This window comes from Henckelia pumila, chromosome 4 (assembly GCF_033568475.1).
Source record: "Henckelia pumila isolate YLH828 chromosome 4, ASM3356847v2, whole genome shotgun sequence".
Taxonomy (NCBI): domain Eukaryota; kingdom Viridiplantae; phylum Streptophyta; class Magnoliopsida; order Lamiales; family Gesneriaceae; genus Henckelia; species Henckelia pumila.
Window position 1 is genome coordinate 120692076 of NC_133123.1, and position 19420 is coordinate 120711495.

Sequence of the window (19420 nt, forward strand, 5' to 3'; positions counted from 1 at the left end):
ACAACAAAGCATCGACTCCTATATGTGTTGTAACTGTACCCAATCTCGACACCTGATGACCCCAATAGATTCGGTAAACGAGTCAAAGCACAGTACTAGCATATAGAGTCTCAATGATGTTTCAAGTAGTAAGGACTAATGATGTACAACCAAAACCGCAGACTTTATCCACTCGATAAGTGATAACCACTTGGAAAGTCCGTATAGGGTAGTTCCATCATTCATCATATGAATATCCATTTGCATGCTTCGAACATCTCTATGTTCCCTACCAATGAAACGTGGTACTCTGCATCGCAAATGCTAGTCTCAAACTCGAGCGATCCTTATCCTTATTCTCGGACAGCTCAATCGACTAGGAACAGTTTAGAATATACAGTGACTATAAGATGTGTTTCATGATAGACATCCCCATGTTCTACCACATCTTACATACACTATAGTATATTCAAGGTCTTTATCAAAACAACAATAGTATATCACAATATAACAATATGAAGAAAGATAAAGTCATTGCCATTAATAAAAGTGTAAATTATATAAAACAAAAGATTGTTTATACAAAGAGTCATCAAAGCCCTTAGCCACAAGTTGGCTCACCGGGCACCTACTCTTTCAATCTCCCACTTGCCCTAAAGCCAACTAGTCATACTACGTAGACCCATTTCTTTGCGATATTTGTCAAATAATGGTCCTGGCAAGGGCTTAGTAAGTGGATCAACGATATTTTCTGCAGAGGCCACTCTTTCGACAGTGATGTCTCCTCTTTCCACAATCTCCCGGATGATGTGGTATTTTCTCAGTACGTGTTTGGATCTTTGATGAGACCTTGGTTCCTTTGCCTGAGCAACGGCAGTACACCGGGACTGGACCAACAACTTCTGGAATGACGCCCAACTCTTGGACAAAATTCCTCATCCAAACGGCCTCTTTAGCAGCAGTTGATGCTGCAATGTATTCTGCCTAAGTGGTGGAATCCGCTGTGGTGTCCTGCTTGGAACTCTTCCAAGAGACAGCACCGCCATTGAGCATGAACACAAATCCAGAGGTTGACTTTGAGTCATCCACGTCACTTTGGAAGCTAGAGTCGGTATAGCCTTCCAATTTTAGTTCTCTTCCTCCATATACCATGAACATATTCTTAGTCCTTCGTAAGTACTTAAGAATGTCCTTTACGGCTTTCCAATGCATTTGACCGGGATTAGCTTGATATCTGCTCGTGACACTCAGAGCAAATGCTACATCCGATCTGGTAGATATCATACCATACATGATACTACCTATGGCTGACGCATATGGTACATGTGTCATTTTCTCTATCTCTTCATCCGTCTTGGGACACATAGACTTGGATAGAGAAACTCCATGACACATGGGTAGATGTCCTCTCTTGGACCCATCCATTGAAAACCGTTTCAATATGGTGTCGATGTAGGTTGATTGAGTGAGTCCTATCATTCTCTTAGATCTATCTCTATAGATCTGTATCCCTAGAATATAGGATGCCTCACCCAAATCCTTCATCGAGAATCTACCTGATAACCATATCTTTGTTGACTGCAACATCCCTACGTCATTCCCAATGAGTAGGATGTCATCAACATAAAGTACTAAGAATGTCACAGCATCCTTAACTACTTTCTTGTACACGCATGGTTCCTCCGGGTTCTTGATGAAACCAAAATCCTTTATTGTTTCATCAAATTTCTGGTTCCAACTTCTTGATGCTTGTTTTAGACCATAAATTGATCTCTGAAGCTTGCATACCTTATGCTCGCTTCCCATGGATGTGTACCCCTCAGGCTGCTTCATATAGATTTCTTCCTTAATGTCTCCATTAAGAAAAGCAGTCTTCACATCCATTTGCCATATCTCATAGTCATACCAAGCAGCTATGGCGATAAGGATTCTTATGGACTTGAACATTGCAACTGGTGAAAAGGTTTCATCATAGTCAACTCCTTGTCTTTGAGTATAACCTTTCGCCACCAATCGCGCCTTGTAGGTCAATACCTTACCATCAGGCCCAAGCTTTCTCTTGTAGATCCATTTACACCCTATTGGAACAATTCCATCGGGAGGATCTACTAAAGACCAAACTTGGTTTGTATGCATCGAATCTATTTCCGACTGCATAGCTTCAAGCCATAAATTTGAATCCGCATCAGAAATTGCTTCCTTGAAGTTTCTTGGATCACATCCAATATCGGGTTCATCTTGATCCCCTTCAAGAAGAAGACCATATCGAATAGGAGGTCTAGAAGTCCTCTCGGATCTTCTAGGTACAGGCGTGTCTATCAATGGTTCCTGAGGTGTAGGATCGTTATTTTGTATTTCGGGTTCTTCTCGAATTTCTTCGAGTTCCATCATCTCGCCTTTCTTATCCAATAAGAACTCCTTCTCCAAGAAGGTGGCATTCCTTGAAACAAACACCTTTGTTTCAGCAGGATAATAGAAATAATATCCGATTGAATTCTTTGGATACCCTACAAAATAACATAAGGTGGATCGACTATCCAACTTATCTCCCACTGTCTGCTACACGTAATCAGGACATCCCCAAATCCTCAAGTACGAATACTTAGGAGCTTTGCCATTCCATAACTCGTATGGTGTTTTGTCCACTGCTTTAGTGTGGACGTTGTTCAACAACAATACCGCCGTTTCAAGCGCATAGCCCCAAAACGAAGGTGGAAGCTTAGTGAAGCTCATCATGGATCGAACCATGTGCAACAAAGTTCGATTACGACGCTCTGATACACCATTCAGCTGTGGTGTCATAGGAGGAGTCCACTGAGAGAGAATCCCATTCTCTTTCAGATAGTCCAAAAACTCGGTACTTAAGTATTCTCCACCTCGATCCGATCGAAGTGCTTTAATACTTTTACCTAGCTTGTTTTCTACTTCAGCCTTGAATTCTTTGAACTTTTCAAATGCTTCAGACTTATATTTCATTAAATATAAATACCCATACCTAGAATAATCATCAGTAAAGGTAATGAAGTAGGTGTGGCCATATTGAGTACCAACTCTAAATGGACCACAAACATCTGTATGGATCAAATTATCCAACAGATTTTGACTATGCTCAGGTTTCCCCTTAAAAGAAGATTTAGTCATTTTTCCTTTCAGGCAGGATTCACAAGTAGGTAGAGAGTTAATATCAGACATATCAAACATGCCCTCTCCCACTAGCTTGTTCATCCTCCTTGAGGAAATATGACCTAGCCTAGCATGCCAAAGGTTTGCCGGGTTTTGGCTATCGATTTTCCTTTTGTTTGTTGTTGCCGGTTTATCAACATAATTTATTGGAACGTCTTTTAGTTTTAAGTTATATAGATCATTTTCAAGTTGTCCATTTCCAATCAAACATTCATTCTTGTAAATATTGCAAATCCCATTCACAAAATTGCAAGAATAACCATCTCTATCAAGCATAGAAACAGAAATAATGTTTTTAATCAAATCCGGAACAAATAAAACATCTCTCAAAAGTAACTTAAAACCGTTTTGCAAAATTAAATAAATATCTCCCACAGCTTTAGCTTCAACTCTGGAACCATTTCCGAGCCTCAGCTGGGTCTCACCCATTCTAAGCCTGCGACTTCTTGTCATCACCTGCAAATCATTGCAAATGTGAGATCCACATCCGGTATCCAATACCCAAGAAGTAGTATTAAGTGAAACATTTATTTCAATATAGAACATACCCTTCGCAGTTCGCAACTGCTCTAGATATTCCTTGCAGTTACGCTTCCAATGACCGGGCTTCTTGCAGTAATGGCAAACATCCTTGGACTTTTCCATGTTTGAAGCCTTTGTCTTGTACTTCTTCTCGGGTTCGATTTTCTTGGGTGGGGCAGAACGTTTCTTACCCTTTGTACTTGGCCCCTTCTTAGCAGAAGAAGAGGAGCCCACCAAGAAAGCCGGTTTATCCTTCTTTAAAGTGGATTCATATGTCACAAGCATATTGACCATCTCTTCAAGGGAGGCCTCTATCTTGTTCATATTGAAATTCACCACAAATCCGTCAAACGAAGAAGGAAGAGATAGAAGTAGTAAGTCCACGTTGAGTTCATGCTCCAACACCAAATCAAGGGTTACTAACTTCTATATGAGCCAAATCACTCGTACCCCATGATCACGGACCAAAGTCCCTTCACGCATGCGACACGTCATTAGCTTCTTTACAGTAGCGAACCTTTCAGCCCTCGATTGAGCCCCAAAAAGTTCCTTGAGTTGTACGTGAATGTCAGCAGCATTCACGGTGTCCTCAAATCGCCTCTGGAGTTCATCAGACATCGAGGCTTGCATATAGCATTTGGCCTTGATATCATGGTCCCACCATGTATCAAGTTTGGCTAACTCTTCCGAACTTACATCAGCTGGTGCTTCCTTCGGAGGAAATTTTTCTAACACGTAGACCATCTTCTCCGAAGTCAAGACAATCTTCAACTTACGGAACCATTCCGTATAGTTTGCGCCAGTCAATTTATTTTGTTCGAGGATCGAGAAAAGTGGATTACGCGAATTCATCTTTATGAAATACTGAAAAGAAATAGACAAATATCAGTGATTGTTTAATTAATTTACTAAGACATAAAATAGGCGAAATTTATTTTATGAATCTCACTCCCACTATTTTAACGATTTCACTACCCTCTAGTGAAAACGGAAAACTGTTTTCCTTAGTGAGAACATGGAGTCCAATTGACAAACTATGGTCCCGAATAATATCAGCCAACCATAATTTTCAAAAGGTAGAGCCCAATTGCTTCCAAAGCAACCTCCACGTTTTTTTACCTCATGTCCAATAAGGGCCCAATAATATGACGCCGTTTATTGTGACATGTCAAGATGACCCATCAATATTAAGTTGTGATGGACGGTCGCCATGTAGATCCCCCAATAATATGAGCCGATCCCATGAGAGTTCCACCCAACTTACAACATGTGTCGATCCAATGTACAGCTTTCCGACGAACGGGCCCCCCAATAATATGAGCCGGACCGTATCCGCGGGTAGCATCTCATACATTGATCGTTGATGGAAGGTAGGAACATTTAAACAAATTTAAATTTCCTTTATTTATCTTGATATCAATTTTAAATCATATTTAAAATGAGGGATTTTAATTTTGAAAATTTGTCTCATCATTTTTAAAATTTTGTATGCTTGCCGGATTCACACAATTTTGTCTAAAACATGCATACAACAATAATATCACATATTATATAGGATGATCGATTCCATTTCTAATCGACCCGTGGTTGCCAATCACGAGTCTTAGTCCAATCCTAGGTAATATGCAGTATGCAATGCAATCCTATTACATTGAGCTTCCAATTTACATTTCTTCTGTCTTTATTGTCTGCTGGGCCCACCTCCGTCTTCAAATCTTCATCTTTTACTAAATCTAATGTATTTACAATAAATAACAATGACAAGTAGGGGATACATTTTTAAGGGGTGGGAACAGGCCATAAACAAAGCCCACTTTTATTACATATGACAATTCACATTGGGCCATAAACCAGGCCCATTAATAAATCCAACAACAATAAAAACAAATGTAAATTCCTAACATACACCTACAAAATTGGTCATGACAATCGATCATCCTTATCCAATAACATTTAATTCAAAATTAATTTATTGGATAACATGCAATGGCAATTTAAATTTAAAAGGATAAAATCATATTTCATATATAAAATCTTATTTTACATACAAAATCATATTTTATCTTTTTATCAAATAAAATCATATTTTATCTATAAAATCCAATTTTATACATAAAATCATATTTTACTCAATATATCCATAAGATCATATCTTATCATCAATTGTACCAAAATAATTAATTTCAAAATTCAATTTAACGGATAAAATATTTAAATTTTCCAAAAATTCAAATTTATCCAAAAATCAATTTTAAAATTTTCGGACTCAAACAATTCGATCTGACGCCTCGTGGACCAATCAAAAATAATTTTCGATCGGACCAAAAATAGAATTTTAACATATTAAAATTTTAATTTAAAATTAAAAAATTAATTTTTCGCGGGCCGCCCGGGACATTCCCGGGTTGCCCGCGCCCCAAACAGCCCCTAGGGTAGCAACGATCGCTGCCCGGGTGTTGCTTGAAAAAAAAAAAATTTATTTTTAAAATATTTATTTTGTTTCAAAAACCGAGGCCTAAAAATTTTTTGTACAATCGATTAATTTAATCGCTTGATCTGAGCAACCTGGCTCTGATACCACTGTTGGAGAACGCGGCGATCAGATCAATCAGGATTGATACCTGGTGTAGCGGAAGTTTAAAATTTTATATGGAACGATTCCATAATGGGTATGAAAACTTAACGATTAAATTGTGTGTGTAAAAATTAAATAACAATTATAAATTTTTACCTGCAATCTCGAAGCGAGATTATGGACACCAACAGATTGCTCTGCTCTTGTTGTATATCCCTGGAACTGATGGACGAACTGTTCTTCAATCAGGTCCACGAACGGATATTTAATCCCTCTGATAGATTGCACTAGAAAATCTATCAAAAGTTTCTACGAAGAGAATTAACGAATTTGATCCGTTAAACCAGACTGTAATACAAAATTCACAGGCTGGATTTTCCTGAGTAGAGAGGGAAGGGGGGCGGCCACTTTAGAGAGAAAATAACTAGGTTTTCGAAAATTGTGACCTGTTGTATGTAATTTCTGTACTGCAATAACTTATTTATAATGTAGGCCGCTAACAGCTTAGGGCCCATTAGTCATAAGTTCAAACCCGATAAGCAAAGCCCGCATGTTCAGAAATTAATATAAAATTCATCATGACTCCGATTGATAAACCGATTTCACCAATGTGCACAGAAACCATTTTTGCACCTTTTAAAGTCAAGATAAATTTTTTTGAATCCGAATTCAGTGGTTTCCAAAAATGCCCATCCCTATGTCATTTTAGGAAATCTTACTCCTCTACTCTTAAATAAGAAGTCCAACTTCTTTGTTTATTAAATTTAACTCTTTAAATTTAACTATCTCAACGGGGATTAAAAATCCATTACTCTGTGTGACCCTCAATGGTTCAGGGATACAGCTAGCCGTGGGCCCACAACTCCTTGTGACTCGGAACAACAATTTCCGACTTGCCCATCGAATCATGGTAAGAGCGCCTAGCAACATCGCCCCATGATTCCCTAGGTAACACTGATAGTGCCTGCAAGAACCAATAGATTTTGGTTAGCGTACAGTACGGTCCCTTCATCCATATATCCCGATCGAATCAACAACCATTGGTAAATCGAGAGTCGTTCGAGATTCGATAACTATGCAATACATCTTGAAGATCAAATAGTCACATCGCATGTGTTACTAAGAAACCATTTCTTAAAACACATCATGTACTCTGGCTAGAGATTCATCACACTAATATCTCCTCAGATCGTATAGGATATCCACACTCGCAAGTATGTGGTGAATCCTTGACAAAAAAGCATCGACTCCTATATGTGTTGTAACTGTACCCAATCTCGACACCTGATGACCCCAATAGAGTCGGTAAACGAGTCAAAGCACAGTACTAGCATATAGAGTCTCAATGATGTTTCAAGTAATAAGGACTAATGGTGTACAACCAAAACCGCGGACTTTATCCACTCGATAAGTGATAACCACTTGGAAAGTCCGGATAGGGTAGTTCGATCATTCATCATATGAATATCCATTTGCATGCTTCGAACATCTCTATGTTCCCTACCAATGAAACGTGGTACTCTGCATCGCAAATGCTAGTTTCAAACTCGAGCGATCCTTATCCTTATTCTCGGACGGCTCAATCGACTAGGAACAGTTTAGAATATACAGTGACTATAAGATGTGTTTCATGATAGACATCCCCATGTTCTACCACATCTTACATACACTATAGTATATTCAAGGTCTTTATCAAAACAACAATAGTATATCACAATATAACAATATGAAGAAAGATAAAGTCATTGCCATTAATAAAAGTGTAAATTATATAAAACAAAAGATTGTTTATACAAAGAGTCATCAAAGCCCTTAGCCACAAGTTGGCTCACCGGGCACCTACTCTTTCAGAACCGCCCATGTATGTGTTTGATATATGCATGGATATATGCATGCATGCTTTGTTCTTGATTTCTTTTCAGCTGAAAAAATAAGTTAAAACATGTTTATATATATACACGCATACAACTAGCTGTTGGATTTGATCATATATAAATATAGGTAATTAAATCCTCCTCCCCAGCTGGAATTAATGTTTGATTCAAATTAAATTTGTAATAAGTGTGAAATATTAAATTAATTTGTATGCATGTTTGAATTTGTCAAAATTGTCAAAATAAGAAAAAGTTGTGTGAGTTGATTGGTAGACTCAAGTTATTAAATGCATATGCATGTATTTAGAGTTTGTCCCCTAGCATTTAATATATAGACAATGTGTGTCTGTTGAATTCAATAGGCTAGCCATCATAAAATTTGACACGACAATGTTTTTGCATGTGTTGGAATTGATTTCAAATTCCATGTATCCAATTGCCTATAAAAGGCGTTGATGGATTAATGCAAATATAGACAACATTTTCAATTCCTCCAATTATCTTCTCCAATCATCTCCTGTTCTTCTCGGTTGTTTATTCTCTGTTGAATTTACTTAATATACATATCCTTGTCCATAAGAAATTTTACTCGAATTCCAAATTCTCAATATTGAATATATTCGTACCCAAAAAAATGTGGTATCAGAGCCACGTTAATTTTCTCCTTTGAAAAATATTCTGAGACAAAAAATGTCTAAAGATTCATTAACTACACTCATTCCAATATTTGATGGGAAAAGTTATGAATTTTGGAGAGTCCCGGTGAAAACTCTATTTATCTCTCAAGATCTTTGGAAGATAGTAGAGAGTGGTATACCAGAACCAGCAGATGCCGAAACCTTGGCCACGTGGACTCAAGCAAAGCAAAAGGAGTACCGGGAAAATATCAGGAGAGATGCCAAAGCCTTATTGTTCATTAAACAAGGTGTAAATCGATCCATTTTTCTTAGAATCATGGGTGCCAAAAATTGCAAAAAAGCCTGGGATATTCTAAAAATGGAGTTTCAAGGGTCTGAGAAATTTATCTCCATCAAGTTTCAATATTTATGGCGATATTTTGATATTTTAGCCATGAAAGATAACGAAGAAATCCGTACATTTATTTCACGTGTAGTTGAAATAATCAATCAAATAAAAAGTTACGGAGACACCATCGAAGACAAGAAAATTGTTGAAAAAGTCCTGCGGAGTTTGCCACAAAAATTTGAACATGTTGTGGCTGCAATTGAAGAATCAAAAAATTTGTCAAAACTCACGATGGTGGAGTTGATGGGTTCTTTAGAAGCCCATGAAAAAAGGATGAGTAAATTCGTTGGACCTTCTATTGAGCAAGCTTTTGAGTCCAAGCTCAAAATAGCGGAGAAGAAAAAAATATGAAGGTGGAGAATCAAGCACATTCCAACAATTTCAACAAAAAGGAGGATTCAAAAATTATCGATACCATGGACAAGGAAGAGGAAAACCACGCTTCAACAAAAGTCAAAGAGGCAGTGGTAATATCAATTCCAACTCTTCGTGTTTTATTTGCAAAAAATCGGGTCATGAATCAAAAAATTGTTGGGATAGATGCAAAACTTGTAAAATTACAAACCACTCTTATAAGGACTGTTGGCACAAACCAAAAAAATGAAGGAAACGAAGCCAACTTCACGGTGGAGAACGATAAAAAAAATCATGTTTTATTCTTGCATGAACATGAGCAATAATTCCTTAAATATTTGGTACTTGGATAGTGGTTGCAGTAATCACATGACATGACACAAGGATTACTTCATCAAATTTGATGAAAATTTCTCATCGGAAGTCAAGATGGGAGATGGAAAATTGCTACTTGTTCAAGGCAAAGGAACTATAGCTGTGAGGACAAAGGGAGGTAATACCAAATTTATTGAATATGTCTTATATGTCCCCGATATTACTTTAAATTTACTGAGTGTTGGACAATTAATTTAAATTGATTACAAAGTTAATTTTGAAAAAAAAAATGAATGCAAAATAAGGGACAAAAATAAGAAACTGATTACGAAAATTAAAATGGCTCCGAACAAATTATTTCCGTTGACAATGCCACTGGATAATAATATCTCATTAAATGTTGAAAAATATGAAGAATCACTTTTGTGGCATTTGAGATATGGACATTTGAACTATCATGGACTGAGAATGTTGAAACAGAAAAACATGGTGATTGGACTCCCTGATATTGAACTTTTGGACCAAACATGTGAAGGATGTATATATGATAAAATGCACCAATTACCTTTTCCTAAGACTACTTGGAGAGCAAGACAACCTCCTAAACTGATACATGCAGACATTTGTGGACCAACAAGGACAACATCATTTCAAAACAAAAAATATTTTCTTCTTTTTGTTGATGATTTTAGCAGGATGATGTGGGTGTACTTCTTGCAGCAAAAATCGGAAGCTTTTGTAGTATTTGTCCGGTTCAAGAAGATGGTTGAAATAGAGAGCAATCTCCAGTTCAAGACACTCAGAACTGATCGTGGTGCGGAATTATTATCTAAATAATTCTCAAATTATTGCAGTCAAGAAGGAATCCGAAGGAAGTTGAAATCTCGCTACACACCTCAAAAAAAATGGTGTAGCTGAAATAAAAAATCAAACCATTGTCGAAATGGCTAGAAACATGTTGAAAGCAAAAGGTTTTCCCAACATCTTTTGGGAGGAAGCTGTCAATACTGCTGTGTACACCCTTAACAAATCACCTACCAAAGCCAATCCAAATAAAACTCCTTATGAAGCTTGGCACAAGCGCAAACCATAAATCAAACATTTTTGAGTTATTTGGATGTCTGGCTTATTCTCTCATTCCTTCACAACGTCGAGAGAAATTCAACGAAAAAGGTGAAAAATATATTTTTATTGGCTACAGTGATGAATCAAAAGTTTATCTTTTGTTTAATCCAAAAACAAACGAGTTGACAATTTCAAGAGATGTACACTTTGATGAAATGAAAGCATGAGACTGAGAAAATAAAAATTCCATTGAATCAAAACAAACAGAAGATTCTGGAGCAAGTTCTACAGTGGATCCAGTATGCGGCCAAAATATATTTGACTCAGATTCTGATTCAAAATCCCCTGTGAGAAAGGTACGTTCACTAAGAGAAATTTATGATTTATCAAATGTTGCATTTTTCTCTTGTGGACCACAGAATTTTGAAGAGGCTGTGAAAAAAGAAGTTTGGCAAAAAGCCATGGATGATGAAATGACCACTATTCTGAAAAATCAAACCTGGAGCTTGGTTGATCTAACAAAAAATAAAGGTGTGGTTGGATTAAAGTGGATCTACAAAAACAATTTCAATGAAGATGGATCAATCCAAAAACATAAAGCTCGACTTGTTGCAAAAGGCTACTTACAACAGCCTGGGATTGACTTTAATGAAACATTTGCACCTGTTGCGAGAATGGAAACAATTTGATTTGTACTTGTTGTTGCTGCATAAAGGAGTTATCAGTCTATCAACTTGATGTCAAATCAACTTTTATAAATGGAGAATTGCAAGAAGAAGTCTACGTAGAACAACCAAATGGCTACGTAGTGAAAGGCAAAGAAAACATGGTTTATCGCCTCCACAGAGCACTTTATGGCTTGAAACAAGCACCTCGAGCATGGAATAGTAAAATCGATAGTTACTTCATCAGCAATGGATTCCATCGAAGCCCAAGTGAGCCATCACTTTATGTCAAAAAAAGGAGGTACAAATGAATTTTTGATCGTGTGCCTTCATGACGTTGATGATTTGATATATACTGGCACTAACCCTCTGATGCTAGAAGAATTTAAAAAGGCCATGATGAAAGAATACGAGATGAAATATCTGGGCCTTATGAAATATTTTCTTGGCATTCAAGTGCAACGAAGGAAAGGAGAAATATTTATTTTTCAAGAAAAATATACAGAAGATTTGCTAAAAAAATTTAATATATTTATGTGTAATCCTGTCACAACTCCAATGTCCTTAAATGAAAAATTGCAGCAAAATGATGGAGCAAAAAAGGCCAACGCTACAATTTATCGAAGTTTAGTGGGTTCATTAATGTACCTCACTAACACCAGACCAGATATTGTTCATTCTGTGAACATGATATCCAGATTCATGAGTGACCCAAGTCAAATTCATTTTTTTGCTGCCAAAAGAAAGTTGCGATATTTGCAAGGAACAAAAAATCATGGTTTAAAATATACCAAAGAAGATGAAAATAGCCTAATTGGCTACACTGACAGTGACTGGGCTGGATCAATTGATGACAGAAAAAGAACTTCTGGATATGTATTCTGTATTGGTACAAAACCAATTTCTTGGTCTTCTAAAAAACATAAGACAGTTGCACTTTTATCTGTCGAAGCAGAATATATTGCTGCTACTGATGCTGCTTGTGAAGCAATCTGGCTACGAAGAATTTTAAAAAAAATTACAACAAGAGTCAAAAAGTCTTACAAAAATATTATGCGACAAAATGTTTCCTATTGCTATGACGAAAAATCCAGTTTCTCATGCCAGATCAAAGCACATAGAACTTTGTCGCCATTTCATCTGAAATCTCGTCAATGACGGAGAAATTCAGCTAACTTTTATTAGTACTGGAGAGCAAATAGCATATCCATTCACAAAGCCAGTATCCTCAGAAAAATTGGATCATTGGTAGCGCTCAGTCGTGTCGCGCCAAAATTACCCGAATCCAATCAGATAAATAAATTATGTAGCAGTGAGAGTAGGGATCGTTCCAACGGGAAAAGTGAATTTAAGTGTGTTCTTAAAAATACGAAAATAGTAAAAGGGGTTTTTTGTATTTTTTAAACTATTATGCAAGAATTAAAATAAGAAAGTTCAATAAACTAACGAGACTTGGTATCGGTCGACTACACCCTTGAAATTATTCATTCGATCATCGATTCCCTAAAAATAATTAATCCACATTGAATATTCATCATTGGAAATTTAATTCCTGTTTTACCTTAATTTTAGTTAACTAGACACCAGCGTTCTAAGTTAACCCTTACCCCATAAATTAACCCAATACCAGCGATTAGATTTAAATCCACGGTAGCATTCAAATGAGTAAAACTGATGAATCTAGACAATACAATACCAGCGATTGTATTTAATCTAGTCAATTGTTGTTCCTATGATTTAACAAATTCAACAGCAGAAAATATTAATCACAGTTGCTTCAAAAATTAGATGATTCAAACAATTACGGATTTGAATTCTAATTTAGCAATAGATTGTATAGCAAAATCCTAAGGTGATCAATCCTAAAATCTCACATACAAGCATGACAATCAATCCAAAACAACTCTTGATACGCAATTTGGAATTAAACAATAAAAAACTGAATCTCATGAATAAACAAAATCAAGGGTTCGTCTTCCTCAACCAAGTACTAAAACTTAGCCACAAATATTCATGAATTTTCTAGAAAAATTCATGAAAAAAAAATTAAATCTAAGAAAAGAGAGAAGAAACCTAACCGCCAAGAAAATTCTCCAAGCTCTCGCCATCCAAAATTGATTTAGAATCCTCTCCCAAGACTCTAAAATTCGAGATATATATTTTAATTAAGGATAGAGTCCTTAAAAATAAAAATTCCTAAATTACAGATTTTTTCCCGAAAAAGCCTTTTCGATCGATCGGACGAGTTTAGAGGATCGAGCACCAGAAAATATACGAGCCTATTGTTTTTGTAATTCTTGGCACCACTCGATCGGTTGGATTTTGCGGATCGATCAGTAGAAAATTTCATCGCCCACTATTTTGCTTCTTCATACGGCCGCTCGATCGGTGAGATGTTGCGGATCGAGCGGTAGCAACTCTGCATCCAATTCCTTCGCACTCAAGACCTGTGCAAACAACATCTTCCCATGCGCGATAGCGCAAGTCAATAGCTCTTCATGCACAGATACCAAGCGCAAACGCGCTTCCTTCATTTTTATTCAATAACGCATCATGTTGTGCAAACAACTTGTGCAAATGCGCTTGATTCTTCCTTGTTTGCACTACTTGTTGTGCAAACGCTCTTCTTATTGGCACTACTTGTTGTGCAAACAACATGTGCAAACCTTCATCCGTGCTCCATTCTTGTGCATATCAGAGCTCTTGTTTCTTTTCTTCTTCAACTTGCAGATGATTTACTTCTTTTCCTAAATCAAAACAAAAACATTCATTAGGAACTATACGATGAATTTAATCAATGCACACTCTCCTAATCACACCAATTAACACACAAAAATATAGGAAAATATCATCACATCAAACTCCCCCATACTTAATCCTTGATCGCCCTCGAGCAACACAAAACAATAATAAGTTTGAACTCATAATCCATAACAAAAATAACCATGATCTTCACATTTATGCCTCAGGAATAAATTTAATGCATGATCAAGAAAGGCGCTAAAATGCTAACAATGGAACAAGTTCAATATCCAGACATTTCAACTAGAGATATAGCCCCGAACGTATGTGTGTGTATGGTCATTAGAAAGTGTCAAGCACACTTCACAGATCCATTCAATGTAAAACCCCACAATAGCTCAAGTTGCACACCAACAAATCAAATTAAACCATTGAGAATTTTTATAGTCTTTTCACTTGTCCGAGTAATTGCACCCGGTTATCCTCAACTCCATACATTCTTTTCCATATTTAGCTCTTGGAATTTATAGGACTAGAATTTCAATCCCCATTCCAATGCCTTTCCCCTCACCTTACTAACTCCATTCATTACTCTTTTTCCTTTTCTTTTTTTCGATTAAGCTCAAAAGGGAGGTTGATAGGCTAGCGACTTCCTAAGACTATCACAAGGCTCACACGACCTTCACTATGTCATATACAATTCACAAGCCATGACTCATGCGTGCTTAAAAAATATTCAACAACCATATCAAAGTTTAATTTTCATTGGAGATCAAAGTGTTTCAAGGTTAGCAAATCATCTATTTTCAAAAGCATGCACGTCATCAATTAGATATCATCATGGGATAGTGATTTTCAAAAGTCAAATTCATCACAAACTATGAACTCTAAATTTTTTTTTTTTTTTCAAAAAATCGGCTAAATTCTCTCAATGACTGGCTAAGTCCTCTCCCCCATACTTAAAATCTTACATTGTCCCCAATGTAAGAAAAAATGAAAAACAAAAAAAAATAAAAAACTAAAAACGAAAAGAAATACTCCCCTTGGGTTGCCTCCCAAGAAGCACCTCTGTTTACAATCGTCGGCCCGACTGTATGCTTCAGTTCCTCAAGGTGGTTCATATCTGGTTCCCTTGTCCACCTTCACCCACTTGAGAAATTTTTCAGTCAATTTCGTCTCATGCTTCCTCTGCTTTGATTTCTTGGGGATTCCTTTTAATCGATCCGGAGGAAGTTTCGGCTCAGTTTTAGATGCCTGCAAATCAGAAGGAAAAATTTTAGCATTAGAATTCCAGCAGGTCTCACAACAATCTCCTTCAACTTATCCTCAATTACAAACTTCTTTTTTCCTTGTGATAAGTGATCATTGACATCAAGAATATTAACAGCACTTTCACAACTAGGATTTTTCAGGGTATCAAAAATATTAAACTTAGCAATTTCCCCGTCAAATTCCATAGTGAGAGTACCATTATCAACATCTATGATAGACTTTGAAGTTTTTAAAAATGGTCTTTCGAGCAAAGTTGGGCTATTCAAATCATTATTTTTCATATCAAGTATATAGAAATCAGCAGGAAAAATCAAATTACCAACTTGCAAAAGAACATCCTCTATCACTTCTCTAGGAAAAATAGTAGATTTATCAGCCATCTGAACAAACAATTTCAGTTTTATTTAAAGGCCCTAAGTTTAAGGAAACATAAACAGAGTATGACATGACATTAATTGATGCTCCTAAATCTAGCATGGTCGTATCAAGCTGAACATCTTCTATCTTACAAGGAATCAAAAACATACCTGGGTCCTTGCATTTTGTAGGTACCTTTCTTTGAATGACAGCAGAGACCTGATCTCCCAATTCAACTTTCTGACACCCCTTCAGTTTTTGTTTTCTCTTCACAGTACACAATTCTTTTAAAAATTTAGCATAAATAGGTACTTGTTTGATAGCATTTAACAAAGAAATATTTACCTCACATCTACGAAAAATTTCATACATCCCCTTAATTCCTTTATCCCTCCTAGACTCTTTCAATGCTAAGGGAAAAGGGGCTACAGGTTTATACTCAGAAAAAGGAGGGAACTTATCTTTTGGTGCGCCCATTTGAACTATTTCGTCCTCTTCTACCTTGGATTCCTGCTCATCTTTGTTCTATACTAGTTCTTTCACCACTTCCTTAACCTTCAACTCCTTTCCACTCCTCAAGGTGATTGCACTCACATTCTCCTTCGGATTCACCACTGTTTGTGATGGTAAGATATTAGAATTTTGTGCCTCCAACCTGTTAATTGATGTTGCCAACTGCCCCATTTGAGTGTTCAACTGTTGGATACTTGCTCAAGTTTCCTGTTGAAAAGTTACAGTATTAGTAGCAAGATCCTTAACAATGTTTTCTAAAAACTCACCAGGCGTTGGAATTTGAGGACGCTGTTGTTGTTGAGGATACGGTGGCCTATAAGATTGAGCATTCGATTGATTCACTGAAGGTGCAAGCTGGTTCATTGTGTAGTGACCCTTACCTGGATCACCTACTAAACAGAACTTAGGCATGCAATTAACTTAATTAAATGGATATCAGAATAAAACTGCGGAAACCATAAACATTATACAATCCCAAGTAAAGAAATCTGTAAATACCCAAATATTATACAACCAGATCGAACAACTGTATTAATCCAAATAACAACAGAATAAAACCTAGGCAAAGCTCCAGCTGACCAACAACTGCCTAGCCCCTCTTGGATCCACCCGCCTTGTCCAATCGCAAATCTGCCCCATGAAATAGGGTGTCTAGAAACACAGAGTACGAGACATGAGCATAAAACGCTCAGTACAAGAGTATGAGTATACATGCATGCAAAGTGAACTCCCTATAAACTCGAGGTCAAGGATCAGATAACAGAGACAGACCGGGCCCTGGTATGTAGCACGTTGTGCCGTCTCTTCAAGAGGTGGCTCCCATACCATAATACCAGTGGATATGCCGGACCCAAATTGATGGAAGTCCAACCACTAACAAGATAGGGAAAAACCCTACTAACAGACATCTCGAAGGAGATAGCTCAGTATGCAAATGAATGCAGCATAAATCAATGACATATAAACCATGCAGTCACATAATACATGCATACTCAGTCAGGATATCTCGAACAGTAATTTCGTACCTCAAATCAGTGCAAGCTCTACCAACTCTAGGTCCACACCTATAGTTTGCTCTATACTGCCAAATGATACTACTATCATTATAGTGCTCTAAAGGCCTTAACTAAGCTATTGCATACTCCTAAATATTTATAGGAAGCAAAAGCTATACCTTCGTCCGTCGTTAACCCTTTGCTGTCGAGTGCCTCAAAACTAGGCCACAGCTCCGCTACGACGCCTGGATCGCTATGCCACTTCCGGATTCCCAACGGGACGCCTGGAATTCCCTAGATCTGAGTTATAAGGCTAAGGAATCGAGAGAGGAGGGGAACTGGTGCACTTCAAAAATGAGCTCGGCACCCCCTATTTATAGACGGAGTTCGGGCCCTTCGAACTGACTTCGAAGCCTCCGAACACGTTCGGATCGTCCGAACTGGACTTCGGATCATCCGAACTCAATATTACGTCATTGCTTACATCAGCATAATGATGTCATCCATGACGACTATCGGCAGCACGTTCGGAGCGTCCGAACCACTCTTCGGATCGTCCGAACCCTGACTTCAGACCGTCCGAACCTTGGCTTCGGAGCCTCCGAACTCAATGACCCTCAAACCATTTCCAAGTGTTCTGAATCCAATTCCGGACTCCGTTAACCCATTAAGAGTTCCCTTAATCACATTTACTCTTAACTAGTAGGATTAATGAATTGATTAATGCTTAATCACTGATTTCGGGCACGGGCTACTACATTCTCCCCACTTAAGATGTTTCGTCCTCGAAAATAGATCTTAAGTACTGAATGTAATAAAGAAACCAAAAACATTATTTATTCAAATCAAATGTTTACAGAGTTTGCAACTGAATACAACTTAAAGAATGAAATCAGAACAACTCAGGATGGTCTTCACGCATCTTGTCCTCAAGCTCCCAAGTAGCTTCCTCAGTGCCTCGACGCTGCCACTGAACTAAGCAAAGGAATGACTTTGTTCCGCAAAACCTTATCCTTATAATCCAGGATACGAATAGGTTTCTCAACATAAGTCAAATCCTTGCTTACATGAACCTCATACCGCTGCAGAATATGAGACTCATCCACCACATACCGTCGCAACAGAGATACGTGGAACACGTCGTGAATACTGGAAAGATGCGGTGGCAAAGCTAGTCGATAAGCCAAATTGCCAATGCTCTCCAAGATCTCAAACGGACCGATAAACCTGGGAGACAACTTGCCCTTAAGGCCAAATCTGAGAATCTTGCGGAAAGGTGACACTCTCAGAAACACTTTCTCCCCGACATCGAACTGCAAAGGCCTACTCTTGGTATTAGCATAGCTGGCCTGACGATCCTGTGCAGTCTTAATCCATTTCTTGATCTGATCAACAATGTCTATCGCCTGTTGGATAAACTTCGGTCCCTCAGCCTGTCTCTCCCCCACTTCTTCCCAGAAGAGTGGAGTACGACAACGTCGCCTTTGCAATGCCTCAAAAGTTGCCATCCCAATGCTAGTATGATAGTTGTTGTTGTACGCGAACTCGATCAATGGCAAATGATCCTGCCAGGCTGAACCAAAATCCATGATGCACGCTCTAAGCATATCCTCCAAAGTACGGATAGTGCGCTCTGACTGACCATCAGTCTCCGGATGATAGGCAGTACTCAAACTAAGAGTAGTACCCATCGCACGCTGAACAATCCCCCAAAATCTAGAAGTAAACCTGGGGTCCCGATTGCTGACAATGCTCACAGGCACTCCATGAAGTCGAACGATCTCTTGAATGTACAACCGAGCCATACGATCCACATTGTACTCCCGGCTATAGGCAATGAAATGCGCTGACTTGGTGAGTCGGTCCACCACAACCCAGATAGCATCACAGTTCCTCAGGGATACCGGCAAATGGGTCACAAAGTCCATTGTGATAAACTCCCATTTTCATTCGGGAAAAGGCAGACTGTGAAGCAATCCTCCA

At 37.8% G+C, this 19420-nt stretch overlaps 1 protein-coding gene across 1 annotated transcript; it reads left to right on the plus strand.

The window, feature by feature from the left end:
- The first annotated feature begins 8823 nt into the window (after positions 1–8823).
- On the plus strand, positions 8824–9510 carry LOC140861637 (uncharacterized). The gene has a single exon (XM_073264659.1). It carries the CDS (start codon positions 8824–8826, stop codon positions 9508–9510), a length of 687 nt encoding a protein of 228 aa, XP_073120760.1.
- Positions 9511–19420: the final 9910 nt, after the last annotated feature.